At 45.7% G+C, this 13,795-nt stretch overlaps 1 protein-coding gene across 1 annotated transcript in view; it reads left to right on the forward strand.

The window, feature by feature from the left end:
* The window catches only part of Keap1 (kelch like ECH associated protein 1), a 35,960-nt gene that overhangs the window by 21,137 nt on the left and 1,028 nt on the right, over nucleotides 1-13,795 (forward strand). Inside the window, exon 9 of the mRNA XM_075672949.1 lies at nucleotides 2,633-2,809. Within this exon, the coding sequence (XP_075529064.1) occupies nucleotides 2,633-2,809 (177 nt within the window). The remainder of the gene's footprint in view (nucleotides 1-2,632; nucleotides 2,810-13,795) is intronic.

Genomic DNA, 13,795 nt, shown 5'->3' on the forward strand with positions numbered 1-13,795 from the left:
ACAATATATCGGTTATAACAATGAGAAGCTGCTGCACCATCAACTTTTGTATATTTTGCATGGTGAAATAACCCACTTACTACAGTGACCCAATGCCGCATTATCGGTTGTAATGATGAAGTCTGGCTGCTCGGTGTCTGAACCGAAAGGTAGTGAAATGTGAAATTCTTGAAAAGAAAAAAAGATAACGAGAAATTCGAGTCGCTGCACGATGGCCCGCTGCTCGAACGGCCACCGCGCACCCATTTTCCAGCCTTCTCCATGCGCCTCTCTCCCGTCGCCCTTCCGCCCCTCCGAACACCAATGGGCTGCTCCCATATCTCTACGCTGCGCCTCCCTCCGAAACTCGAATGGACTGCGCTACTGCGCTGCTCGCATCTTGCTCGCTTGTTCCTCATTCAGCGCAGTTCTGAAAACAGCATAATCACCCGTGTTTGTCTTTGTTGGTTGCGTCGAAATCGTTCCTGGCCACGTGGTTTCTCAGCCTCTTTTGACTCACCGCCGAAACGAAAGATGACTGACCCGCCCACTGATAATCGGCAATGCACAATGTTGCCGGTGAAATAAAGCGCACTGCTATAGATTTGGGAACTAAGTGCTTCTAACCGATGAGGCGATCGTCGCGAACGTGCTTACATCGGATAGCGACGGTGACGACGGCAGTGATGACGCGGTAGCGCAGGCTGCCTCAACGTTGTCCTCACAGGAGGCCCGGCAGATGATCCAGTCCCTCCGGAGCTTTGTTTTCACGAGGAACCTCCCACTGCACTATGTGGAGCACCTGGATACCTTGGAGAAGGATGCTGGCAAGGCTGATGGACATAGGGTTTTCTCGTGCATTGCAGTGCGACGTACGTGGCAAGACGCTTGTGGTGATCATGCTTCAGCATTTCTTCTGGATTTCTCAAGATGACAGGCTGCCATGGCAACCTCCTCGCACTTTTTAAAAGGCCCCTTTTGGGCCCACTAAAGCACGGCCTTGGCGATGCTCGCGTATCGCTTGCCACCCGTGACCCCTCTTCGCAGTTATAGCAGTGCCATTTTTTAACGCCAACAGCCGTGGCTTGTTACACAGGATCGGAGGAAGCAGTTAAACAAGTGAGCTTAATCAGCAGCCGAATGAAGGAAGGTGGTGGGGAGGGGCACTGGCCTCCCCGCCATTATAGTTTGCTTAGATCAGCTCTGCCATCCCCCTATTTTGATTTTTTCATGCAACCCAATTTTAACAATTATCGGTTATAACAATCAAATTTTCGTGGCATTTGATTATTGTTATAAGTGGGTTCAGCTGTATATGTTACGAAAGCGAAAAAAAAATCATTTTTTTTAAATATTTGAATGCCAGGGTTACATGCCAAAAGCTGCATCCCCATGTGCGGGGAAGAAGTATATAACCATCTCCTCATGTTTGCTATATGGTAGAAACTGCATTTCATTGCCCTAACTGCAGAGATGAAGATGGAACTACGTGTAGTACATAGCCATGTTGCTTTTTCACCCAGGATTCTCACACATTATCAAAGAATTAAAAACCCACTTCGAGGTTGCCCTCTGCCATCTGTGACAACACACAGGTCTAGATCGATTTAGTGTTAAATTTCTCAGAAGCAGGGGACAAGAATATGACTGCACCACTTCTGTACAATTCTACATGCACCTAACTTCATGTACGGAATGAATATGTTGAGTAATCGGCCTTATAGGAAGATATAGACGAGAATTTGTAATGCTGCAGGGGGCAGTCATCTTTAGTCGCGAGGACCGCGATAATGCTCAGCCCGTTCTTATCGCACGCATGCTGCCAGTGTTCGTTCGTCATGGCTTTGTATGTGTTGCATTGATTAAAGATAAATAAATCGGTAGAGTTTCCCCTTAACTGCACGTGTGTGGTAAACCAAGCTCACTTCGGTGGCACTTCGGTTTATGGTAGTAGGGTAAATATGCGAAATTACTAATAATTTTTTTTTACGGCAACGAATTTTTGTGGAGGTAGACATCAGTAAAGGTGCTTTAATGACTGTGTAATTATGCAACATTTTCTAGTAAACGTTGTACGAGTAAATAAATACTTATTGCATCTGTTGTAAATGGATGGCCTGGCCACCTAGTCTCCAGCTATAGTACATATAGGAATCATGGGACAAGTATACTTTTCCAAGTGTCCTTCCCCATACTTGCAGAGAAATGCATCTGCGTTACAGATACATTTCTGGGGAAAGCTTTCCATGCTCACTGCGTAAATTTATAATTGCGTAAGTATACATGCATGCAACATTAGGTAAATAACGAGGCCATAGATGTATCGCACCTTTTTATGCTCGCCACCGCCGATGATGTGCTGCCGATTGAAACAAAGCCGTCATTCCCTCCACCGCACCCTTCTCAAGAAAATTCGCTATTCTTCCCTCAAGCTGTTAACGCATGGAAATGCTTTCAGAATGCCCCGTATCGGCTGTGCCAAGATTTTTTATTCTACTTCTGGACTTTTCTGTGTTCGTAACCATGCCACAGAAAGGGGGTGCTCATTGTTTGTATAGCATAGGGTTATCATGTATACGCTCCCTTCATGGCTCCCTAAAGGGAGCCTATACAGTAACTCTAGTATACCAGTATACACGCGCTCAACTCGCAGGCGTGGTAGCCGTGGAGCGCTGGATCTACGTGGTGGGGGGCTACGACGGCAGCAGCCAGCTGACCTCGGCGGAGCGCTACGACGTCGAGCGCGACCAGTGGGACGTGGTGGCCTCGATGAAGGAGCCCCGCAGTGCCCTCGCCCTCGCGCACCTGGGAGGAAAGATATACGCGCTTGGTGAGCATGCCCGCTAGCCCAGTAGGGTGGCATTCCGGACGCCGTCAAATTCCGCCATATTGTAAAATTGTGTAATGGCGGCATTTTGAGCCAATCAGAGCAGCAACTTCTCTGGACGTAAGCAACTTCTCTGGACCAACCAGAGCTGATGATATGGTGGAATTCGCCGATGTCCAGAACAGGAGCACATGCATGGACATGCCAACTTTCGCCAGCTGTCGAATTTGACAGCTTGTGCTGCTCTATTTGGCTCAGATGACTGCTTACGGCCGCTCTGATTGACTAAAAACACTGCCATTGCAGGGTTCAACAATATGACAGAATTTGACACTGCCCAGGTTGACACTGTCGGTCCCGATTACTTAGAGTGATTAGTGTTACTGGCTCATGACTGACTTGTATTTGTCCGTGTAGCCATTTTCTTCATTCATTGTAACACAACACACAGGTCGCTTTCCTTCAAAAAGGGCTCCTTCCCAGGCCTCGTTGCAAATTTCAGTTATAAGTGCATTAGAAGCTGTAAAATGCCGCCTACTATGTCACGACTGTTTGCAGGTGCAATCATCAGCACGTCATTTATGAGCTGCACCTGTTTGTCTAAAATGGCCACACCAACAAGCCCTTTAAAAGGGGCCCTGCATAATAGTGTTCTTACAGGCCACATCTTGCTCTAGATTGATATGCCGCGTATCAAAGAAGAGCAAAAATATATTGTAATATTTGATGCAGACAAATTCAAGTTATCGGTCGCAGAAATTTTACAGTGCTAGCAAATGAAAGTTACACTCGACTCGCAGTTCTGCATGCTACATTTCACTCACACATAATGTAAAACTGGAGTTTTAAATAGCAACAGGGCATTGGTGTTATTTAGCGGATTTTTTTTAGAGAGCTTTCAGTCACCTCAAGAATTTTGCCTTTTGGGCACCTTATACAACTTTTTTTAGTGACACAAATGGTCAGTATATTTCCCTGGTGCAATTCCTAGAGGACATTGGCTAATTGCAATTGCTCCATATTTTTTTTCCAGTGGAGGTATGCAGCTCCACTTATCTCTATCTTTAAAGGCCTACCAAGGAGCTTATTAGTAAATATTTTTTGGGTGAAACAAAGATGCTTTTCTATATACAAAGCAAATTCTTAAAATCTGGTGCATCCTTACGAAATCATGTGTTGTTTTGCCTTTTCACATTCTGACCGCTGACTCGCCACAGCAGCATGCAGGCAATATAAGTCTATGGTTTAAAAAATCATTGCGCAAGCATTCCGTACAGATTGTTAACCAGTGAAGCTGAAACGTACGGCCCCGGTATTTATCACTGGGTTAATCCCAGCAGTTCATTAAACGACGGCTTGGTAGGCTGCCGGATCATCAGTACGCAGTTGCTGCTTGCGCTCGGCTGCAAGAGCCTGTTCTTGTGCCACGCGGGCTGCAGTATCGGCATGGCGTAGGCGAGCTCGTTCCCAGTTCTGCCCGCAGCATTGCTGATCGAAAGCTGCCTGCTCCTCAGGAGTACGCATGACGCGTGTCCCACCCATTTCGGAGCCAAGAGAAAAACTGCTGCGTGCGCCTCTCATTCTAATTTTTTGTGCATGCACATGGGGTTGCACCGGAGGAGTTTTCGGCATACACGCGATAGACGGAAGGATGAATCGGCTAGACGTATACAGCTTCACTGTAAAAACAATAAGGAAGATGTCTTAAAACAATTAAAACGTAGAAAAGGCAAAATTGATTCTCATAATCATCATCATCACTTAGCAACTTCTCGAGAAAAAATTTAATGTTATAAGCTACGACCTAGCGAGTTAGTAAAAAAAAAGAGTTACCAACACTTCCTTTCACTGGGTTTCATAAGTGCAAACAGATCAGCATGTTGCGTAGAACATGCGCTGGTAATTGCTTCTGCAAGATGTTAAGCTGATTTACGCCATGGAAAGAGATGAAAATTGTCACTTTGTCAAGTTGTATGGTTTGAAAGATCAATTACGTACCCGACTATTATATTTTGAACCTTAGATGGAGGATCCACAGAAGTGTACACGCACATGTGCACATACATGTGTATGCACAAACTAGTGCTAATGTATATGGCAGCCCACACACGGCAACTCTATAGATACAGTTACAAACAGCACTCACACATGAGGGACTCCCATCACTGCAGTCTCAGACTGTTTATTGTGCCAGTATTGTACAGGTCATCTGCCGTGTCCCAAAAAGGGCGCTGACATTTTCAGACGTGATTGGTGCAATCCTGATACCAGTGTACGATATGTGCAGTACTCTTGAGTTGTTTCATGCAATTCAAATCAAAACATCCTTCCGTCATTTAGGGAGCGTGCCATCGGTGGAGCAACTGGCATTAGAGCAGCAAACTGGTGTGACATACACAGTCACGTGACAGAGGAATTTGGCGGCAGCATTGTGGTGTGCGCAGCAGACTATTTTTCAAGGGAATCGGACAATGCAAAAGACGGGGTGTAGTATAGGTGACAGACACAGCATTGGGCTGGGCTGGTTGGTGCACGTTTGGAAGGGAATCGAACAGTTTGGCGCACTCATGGATGGACGGACAAACGGAGAGACGGACGGATGCTATGAGCGTCCCCTTTGGTACAGGGTGGTGGATTCCACCAGCAAGCTCTTGTGGTTATATGTCCTACCCGTGTTAAAAAATAAAAGGAGAAAAACCTGCGAAGAATTCCCATAACCAAACTTTCTGAACCTCTTTTGGGAACTTTGTTTTTGTATGCTTCCGGTATTTGTCATTTCCCTACTTCCACCAATCTTCCATTCGCCTCTTAATTACTAATCTCTATTGCGGACAACTTTATTTTTGCCCTGCTCTCACGGAACCCCCTCTGTAGCACCCCAAAGGCCCTGAGGGTAAATAAATAAATAAATCAATAAGTAAGAACCCAAGAGCTTCAAGGAGGCCAGAGGTGCCTAAATCGACTGCTGGGTAGATATCTTCTCATAAATAATAATAAAACGTGCTGCATCGTTTCACTAGCTTTATCACAGCAAGCAAATGCTTCTTCTTCCTTCTTATATTTCGCTTTATAAGTGTGTGTTCTAAGGCTTCCTGATCTCACTTCAAAAGGTAATGAGCTTCCCTTTGAGTTACCGTAAATTCTTTCCTGATTTCATTTTCTGCTCTTAAGTATATAGTTGCTCATAGCAGATTTCCTTTCCATTACCGCCAACCATGAGATTATCTCAGCCTCTCTGACTTTCTGATTGACGTTATTTGTTGCCATATTGCTCACCATACCTGTCACACACTTGCTGGCAAGCTTCCTAGTATTTTTCCTTCACTGTGAATCAATGTTCTACCTGTACATATATCTGACCACTCTCTCTCATCCCATTTAGTATCTGCCATATCCCTCAGTCGTTCTCCAAAATCAATTTTATTGTGAGCTTCCCTGACTCTCAAAACTTGTCCAGCCCATATCACCCTGCACAGCTTCATTTTTGTCTTCCCTTGAGCACCCAATGCTAGGCGTCCCACTGACCTTTGGTTGCCATCGAGTCCTGATTGTACCTCTGACTTCAAGCAAACAACCGTATTTCCAAATGTAAGTCCCAGAACTATTACACCTTTCCACATACCCCGGAGCAACTCATACCTATTGTATCCCCACAGTGCTCTGTGTGTCATTATGGCCGCATTTCTCTTCCCTTTACTGTTATTGTTTTTTGCTATGTTTCCATATAGCTGTTGCCTTTGTTTATCTATATACCAAGGTATTTGTATTCTTTACGTGAGGTATTTCCTGGCCCTGTATCGACACTGTCTGTTCGCTGTTTTAATTTAATACCGTAACACCCGATTTTTTAACGCTAAATTTCAGACCTAAATTCTCACCGTCCTGTCCATAGGTATTAGCCAGATGTTGTATATCACTTTGCTTGTTAGCTAGCAACACAGTGTAGTCCGCATAAAACAAACCCGGAAGCTGCTGCTCTACTACTGTACCCGTCTGCTTGTATAAGATATTAAACCCGATATTACTTCCTTCTTGCGCCCTCTCCATCCTCACCATGTATACCACAGACAGCAGTGAGGATAAAGGGCACCCCTGCCTTGGCCCCTTGTTGATATCAACTTTCTTCCTAGCTCCTCGTCCCTTCCCATTCAATGCAAACGGTATTTTCTAGGTAAATCTCTCAAAAGCTGTATACAATCTTCACGTAAGCCTTCCCCTTCGAGAATATCCCATAAAATGTTGCGGTCTACATTGTCACACGCTCTTGTAATGTCTAAAAAAGCCACATGTAACGGTCTCCTTTCTACTCTGAATATTTCAGTACACTGCGTAAGGACAGATAGTCATCATCCAGATGCCTAACTATTCTGAAGCTACCTTGAAGTTCTCCCAAAATGCCATTATTCTCTGCCCATGCTTGCAGCTTTAATTTAATTGCCTGCATTGCTAACTTGTATATTACTGATGTAAGGGTCAACGGTCTAGATGAGTGAATTCTGTCTTTTTCTCCCTTACTTTAATAAATTAAATGCACCAGATTGCACTGTGCCCTCTACCGCGTGCTGATCTTCCATGGGAGTTATTCTAATAACGCAGTGTCAGTGAATAATCATTGTATGATAGACAATTTATGAGGGCAACGGGCCCTCATTTGAGTGAAACCTGTAACTACTTTTTCATATTACCATTACTGAATCCATATGCAGTTGGTTGATGAAAGAAGAAAATTGTCATCTACCTAAATGTAGCATGATGAAGGCCACTTCCTGGTTACCTCGGATGGTATAGAGCGATCATCTCGGAAAGGGGCATTGATCGCTTCGTTTGATCCCCGAACCAGGACAAAGTCTTTGTCAAGTGCGAAGTTTTCTTTTTGGGAAACCCGTATTGGTTTGCTTTGTAGCTTTGTGCCACACTCAGGTGGAAGACAATTTTTGCCCCTCGTGACATTTCCGTCACTTTGCATATTTTAGCAGAACTGTTTTGTCATAGTCGGTTGGTTATAGCTGATAAGCGCACAAGACTTACAGTCCCCGCAGGGGCGTCTGCGTAAGCAGGCGTTTGGTGTGTTGCGACACCACGTACCCGAGCACACGAGGGTTGGACCCTCCCGCATGTAGCCGTGCGCAGCTTAGCCGTGTCCGGGGAAAGGGGGATCCTGGGGGTTGAGCCGATGCCGGGTGTTTGGACCTTTAAGGCGGAGGCAACACACCTCTTTGGCCTCTGCTTCACGTAGACTGCACCCCCGTACTGACCCACCCGGGGGAAATCGGTAGTTGCCTTTTCCTGTCTCTCTCTCCCTATTACCTTCATCTTTCCCTTACTTTCCACCTTTCCTGTCTTCTTCTGGTTTCCTTTTACTTCCAATTTTTCCAGGCAGCAAGGGTTAACCTTGTGTGGATAGCCAACCTTGGTTATTTCATATTTGGTTATAGTGGTAATGTACAGCTGGCGTTTGCAGGCCGTGTTTCACAGGTCCTGCAGCGTCCCCTTGTAGGACTCCACGGTGGGTGGCTGGCGTTACTGCCGAAATCTCACATATCCTTATGGCTAACTCCTTCCCCCCACTCCCTGATCGCCCTCAGAAAAGAGGGCGCACCGATGAAGTATTCAAATTTTTTGGTCGGCAAAAAGAATCTTTCCCTCGTTTCCACGTCGTCCATTCTGAAAAACCAGCTAAACCAGTGCGAACAATTTCCCCATTCCTTGTATCGAAGTCCCTTACCGAAGTTTTTGGCCCAGGCTATAAGGCGTCGAGGATGGCTAGCGGTGACCTCCTCTTGGAGCTCCGCGATCAGAAACAATTTGAGAAACTGCCTAAACTAGTATCATTTTGGGAGACCCAAATAATAGTAACCCCGCACCGTACGATCAATACCACCCACGGCGTTGTCTCGGACGATGATTTGCTGGAGCTCTCTGAGGCTGAACTCTTGGAGGGCTTCAGTGAACAGAATGGTGTAAATGTCAAAAGAATCAAGATGAGGCGAGATGGTAAAGAAATTGCGACCAAACACCTAATACTCACCTTCAATTCAAGTGTCCTGCCCGAGTCAATCGAGGCCGGGTACATCAAGCTCCGTGTAAGACCGTATGTGCCAAATCCTCTGAGATGTTTCAAATGCCAACTTTTTGGCCACAGCTCGCAGAGCTGCCGAGGCCGCCAAACATGTGCAAAATGCAGTGCCCATGAACACACGTCTGAAGCTTGCGCGAACTCTTTGCATTGTGTAAACTGTAATGGAGAGCACGCCGCGTACTCGCGGTCGTGCCCATCTTGGAAAAAAGAAAAAGAAATTGTCACGATCAAAGTGAAAGAAAATATATCATTCAAGGAGGCACGTAGACGGGTGGCATACCTGCCTAAGAACACATTTGCCGAAGTGGCGCGTCAGGGGGCAGCGCCACAACGGCTTCCGGCAGCTGTCCGACCCACACCCAGTGAGGCGGCAGTGACGCCATCCGCCCCCTCAGCGGCTGCAGCTAACGCTGCTACGCCAAAACAGCAGACGGGGCCATCGACCCCGAAGGTGGGCGCAGCCGAGGCTACCCCAACCTCCCCGGCCTCATCCAGCGCTGGCAACAGCCGGGGCAGCCAGATCCTTCGGGGAGCCCCATCGACCTCCGGGCTGGTGGGCGCAGGGATCTTGCCTTCCGAGGCAGGACCCCCTCACAGAAAACTTCTCGCTCGCAAGAGCATGTGTCCGGCACCTCACAAAAGGCAATGGACACTACACCTGTCCTCACGGCGCGCCAAGCACCTAAGGAGCGGCGAGGCTCCCTCCAACGCTCCAGAAAGGGCAAGACCCCGATTAAAGGGCCTCGAAAGAGCTCTGTAACATAAGGTATCACTTCCTTTTCTGTATGCACAGCACCAATTTACTTTAAAAATGGATACACAAATAATTCAGTGGAACGTCAGAGGTCTTCTTAGAAACCTTGATGATGTGCAAGAACTCATCCACAAACATAATCCAAAAGTGCTGTGTTTACAGGAAACACACTTAAAATCCAAACACACAAACTTTCTCCGATGATGCCGTCGCATCATCGGGTGGTGTTGCGATTGTCACTCATAAAAGCATAGCCTGTCAACCTTTACAGCTACAAATGCCCCTTGAAGCAGTGGCGGTTCGAGCTGTTCTCCTAAACAAACTCATCACTATTAGCTCTCTTTACATACCCCCACATTACAAATTAACGAAACATGAATTCCAATCCTTTATAGATCAATTGCCAGAACCTTATGTTGTTCTTGGCGATTTCAATGCGCACAGCTCCCTGTGGGGCGACTCTCGTATAGATGCGCGAGGTCGTCTTGTTGAACAGTTCTTTTTTTCTCTGGTGCGTGCCTTCTGAATAAGAAGAAACCCACATATTACTGTCTTGCAAACAACACCTTTTCTTCAATTGATTTGAGCATAGTTTCCCTGTCCATACTGCCTGAACTCGAATGGGAAGTTACGAACAATCCTTACAGAAGCGACCACTTCCCCATACTATTAAGAACACTTAAACAAAACGAATATCCACCACAGGCTCCTAGGTGGAAGATTGACACAGCAGACTGGGAGAAATTCCGAACCTTAACTAGCATATCATGGGATGACATGTCCTCGTTAGAAATTGATGCTGCTGTGGATTACTTTACAGCCTTCATTATAGATGCCGCATCTAAATGCATACGTGAAGTAAGTGGCTCGGCATGCAAACGGCATGTCCCGTGGTGGAACGATGAATGTAGAATCACACGTAGGAATCAAAACAAAGCGTGGGGCTCGCTACGCGCTTCGCCCACTGCAGAGAATCTTGTTAACTTTCAGAAAGTTAAGTCTCAAGGCAGGAGAACCCGCCGACAGGCCAGAAGAGAGAGTAGGCAAAAGTTTTTATCGAACATCAACTCGTTTACAGATGAGGCGAAAGTCTGGAACCGCGTAAATATAATTAGAGGGCGACAAACATATTCACTCCCTCTGGTAAACACACAAGGTGATACGCTGCAACATCAGGCAGACTCACTTGGGGAGCACTTTGAGAGTGTTTCAAGTTCAAAACATTATTCGAAATCCTTTCTGAAATATAAACAAATAGAAGAATGTAAGCCACTGAAAAGAAAATGTCTACAGAATGAATCGTAGAACTGCCCTTTCAATATTGCCGAGTTGAAAGCTGCCTTGAGCTGATGCAAGAGCTCTGCACCCGGATCTGACAGAATCATGTATGAAATGATCAAAAACCTACACAATGACACCCAAGTTACACTACTCACAATTTTTAACACCATTTGGGCTGCAGGATACCTCCCAACTGCATGGAAAGAAGCCATTGTGGTTCCTGTTCTGAAACAAGGCAAAGATCCTTCCTCAGTGGCAGGTTACCGCCCTATCACCCTCACAAGTTGCCTTTGTAAGGTATTTGAAAAAAATGATTAATCGGCGACTCATCCATTTCCTTGAAATGAGCAAAATGCTTGATCCGTATCAGTGCGGCTTCCGAGAAAGGCAGTTCACAACCGATCATCTCGTACGTGTTGAAGGAAATATCCGGGACGCATTTATACATAAACAGTTCTTCCTATCGATATTTCTCTATGTGGAAAAGGCGTATGGTACAATGTGGCGTTAAGAAATCCTAAGAGACTTGTTAGAAATGGGCATCCATGCTAATATGCTAAACATAATAAAAAGCTATTTGTCCAGGCGTACCTTCCGCGTAAAAGTCGGTAACGTACTTTCGCGTCCTCTTACGCAAGAAACGGGTGTACCGCAAGGAGGCGTGGTCAGCTGCACACTCTTCATTGTGAAGATGAACACGCTTCGCGCTTCATTACCACCGGCAATCTTTTATTCTGTCTACGTGGACAACATACAAATAGCTTTCAAATCCTGTAACCTCGCAGTGTGCGAGAGACAGGTACAGCATGGCCTGAACAAAGTGTCGATGTGGGCTAACAAGAATGGATTTAAGATCAATCCTAACAAAAGTTCTTGTGTTCTTTTTACAAGAAAGAGAGGCCTGATCCCTGATCCTTGCTTAGAACTATGTGAACAACAGATACCTGTAAACAAATAACACAAATTTCTAGGTGTCATACTTGACTATAGACTCACTTTCGGCCCCCACATTAAACACCTTAAAGAAAAATGTCTGAAAACAATGAACCTAATGAAACTTCTATCCCAGACTATGTGGGGCAGTGACAGGAAGTGTCTAATGAATATCTATAAGAGCCTCATTCGATCACGACTAGACTATGGTGCCGTGATCTATCATTCTGCAACCCCAACCGCGCTAAAGATGCTAGATCCGGTCCACCATCTAGGAATCTGACTGGCCACTGGCGCTTTCAGAACGAGTCCCATACAAAGTTTATATGTAGAATCAAATGAGTGGTCACTTCATCTGCAGAGAACATACATCAGCCAAACATATTTTCTGAAAGTCCACTCTAATCCTCAACATCCGTGTTTTAATACCGTTAACGAGAATACATATGCTACACTCTTTTGTAATCGTCCCTCCGTAAGACAGCCTTTTTCGCTGCATGTGAGGGAGCTTAGCCATGAAATGCATGTCCCACTCCTCGAGCTTCGCCTAATCCATCCAGCCAAGCTGCTACCTCCTTGGGAGCGGCAGCTGATACAATGCGATATATCTTTCATGCAAGTTACAAAACACGCTTCAGACATTGAAATCCAAATGCATTTCCGTGAACTCCAGCACAAACACTCCTGCACGGAGTTCTACACAGACGCATCGAAGTCACACGACGGGGTGTCCTATGCAGCCGTCAGTCCATCCTTCTCGGAATCCGACGTACTGCATCCGGAAACTAGTATCTTTACGGCTGAGGCCTACGCAATATTGTCGACCGTGAAACATATAAGGAAATCAGAACCTAAAAAATCAGTTATATATACGGACTCCTTAAGTGTTGTGAATGTGAAGGATTTGATATCGTTCTGTAAGCACAAAAATCCTGTTATAATTGAACTCTATTCCGTCTTATGTAAAGCATATGTATCTAACCAGCATGTGATTATATGCTGGGTGCCTGGCCACAGGGGCATCCAGGGTAACATTCTAGTGCACCAGATGGCCACATCAATTTCATTGCATGCAGTTAACACTACTGCTTCGGTCCCTGTCACAGACCTGAAGCCTTTCTTAAGAAGGAAACTGCGAAACCACTGGCAACGTATATGGGACGCAGAAATAAATAACAAACTGCACATGATAAAGCCACAGTTAGGTTCTTGGCCCCCCGTAACAAAATCACGGCGAACAGATGTCCTATTCTGTCGCCTCAGAATAGGACACACATTTGGCACGCATAACTATTTACTCGCTGAAAATGATCCTCCAACCAGCGGTAGATGCGGGGAGAGGCTGACAGTCCTCCACGCCCTCCCGGAGTGTCAGGAAGCCGAATATGAAAGAAAGAAACATTTTCCCTTAGCATACCGGCAGCACATCCCCCTTCATCCTGTTATGTTACTCGGCCCAGAACCTTTATTTGACACCAACGCAGTCCTAAGTTTTCTGAAAGATGTTGTCTTGCATGTTGTTAGCCCCACATGTTCGTAGCGGGTCCTCTCTTCAGAGGATGCCGCTGTGATAGCTTTTTCGCATAGCACATGCCTCTAGGCCCTTGTGTTTCAAGGGCTCTGGCGAGGCAGCAGTGCTCCAAGTAATTTTACCACCCTATATTGTTCTATTTTGCATCATTCTTCTACGATGGATTTTAATGTTCATAGTATTCGTCGTTAGTCATCGCCATAATTTTATAGCACGTAGATTTTACGCACTGTACAGCGACAATTTTTAGGCCAGTTTACAGCCAAGTCACACCTCCATAATACATCGTCAACATCACCACTTGTCATAGCGCTCTTTGGCCAAACCTGGTCCTTGCGCCATAAAACACCACACATCATCATCATCAAGACTTACAGTAAGGCAGCCAATTGGGCTAGGCTAGTTGATGGG

Source organism: Dermacentor variabilis, chromosome 10, assembly GCF_050947875.1.
Source record: "Dermacentor variabilis isolate Ectoservices chromosome 10, ASM5094787v1, whole genome shotgun sequence".
NCBI classification, from domain to species: Eukaryota; Metazoa; Arthropoda; class Arachnida; order Ixodida; family Ixodidae; genus Dermacentor; species Dermacentor variabilis.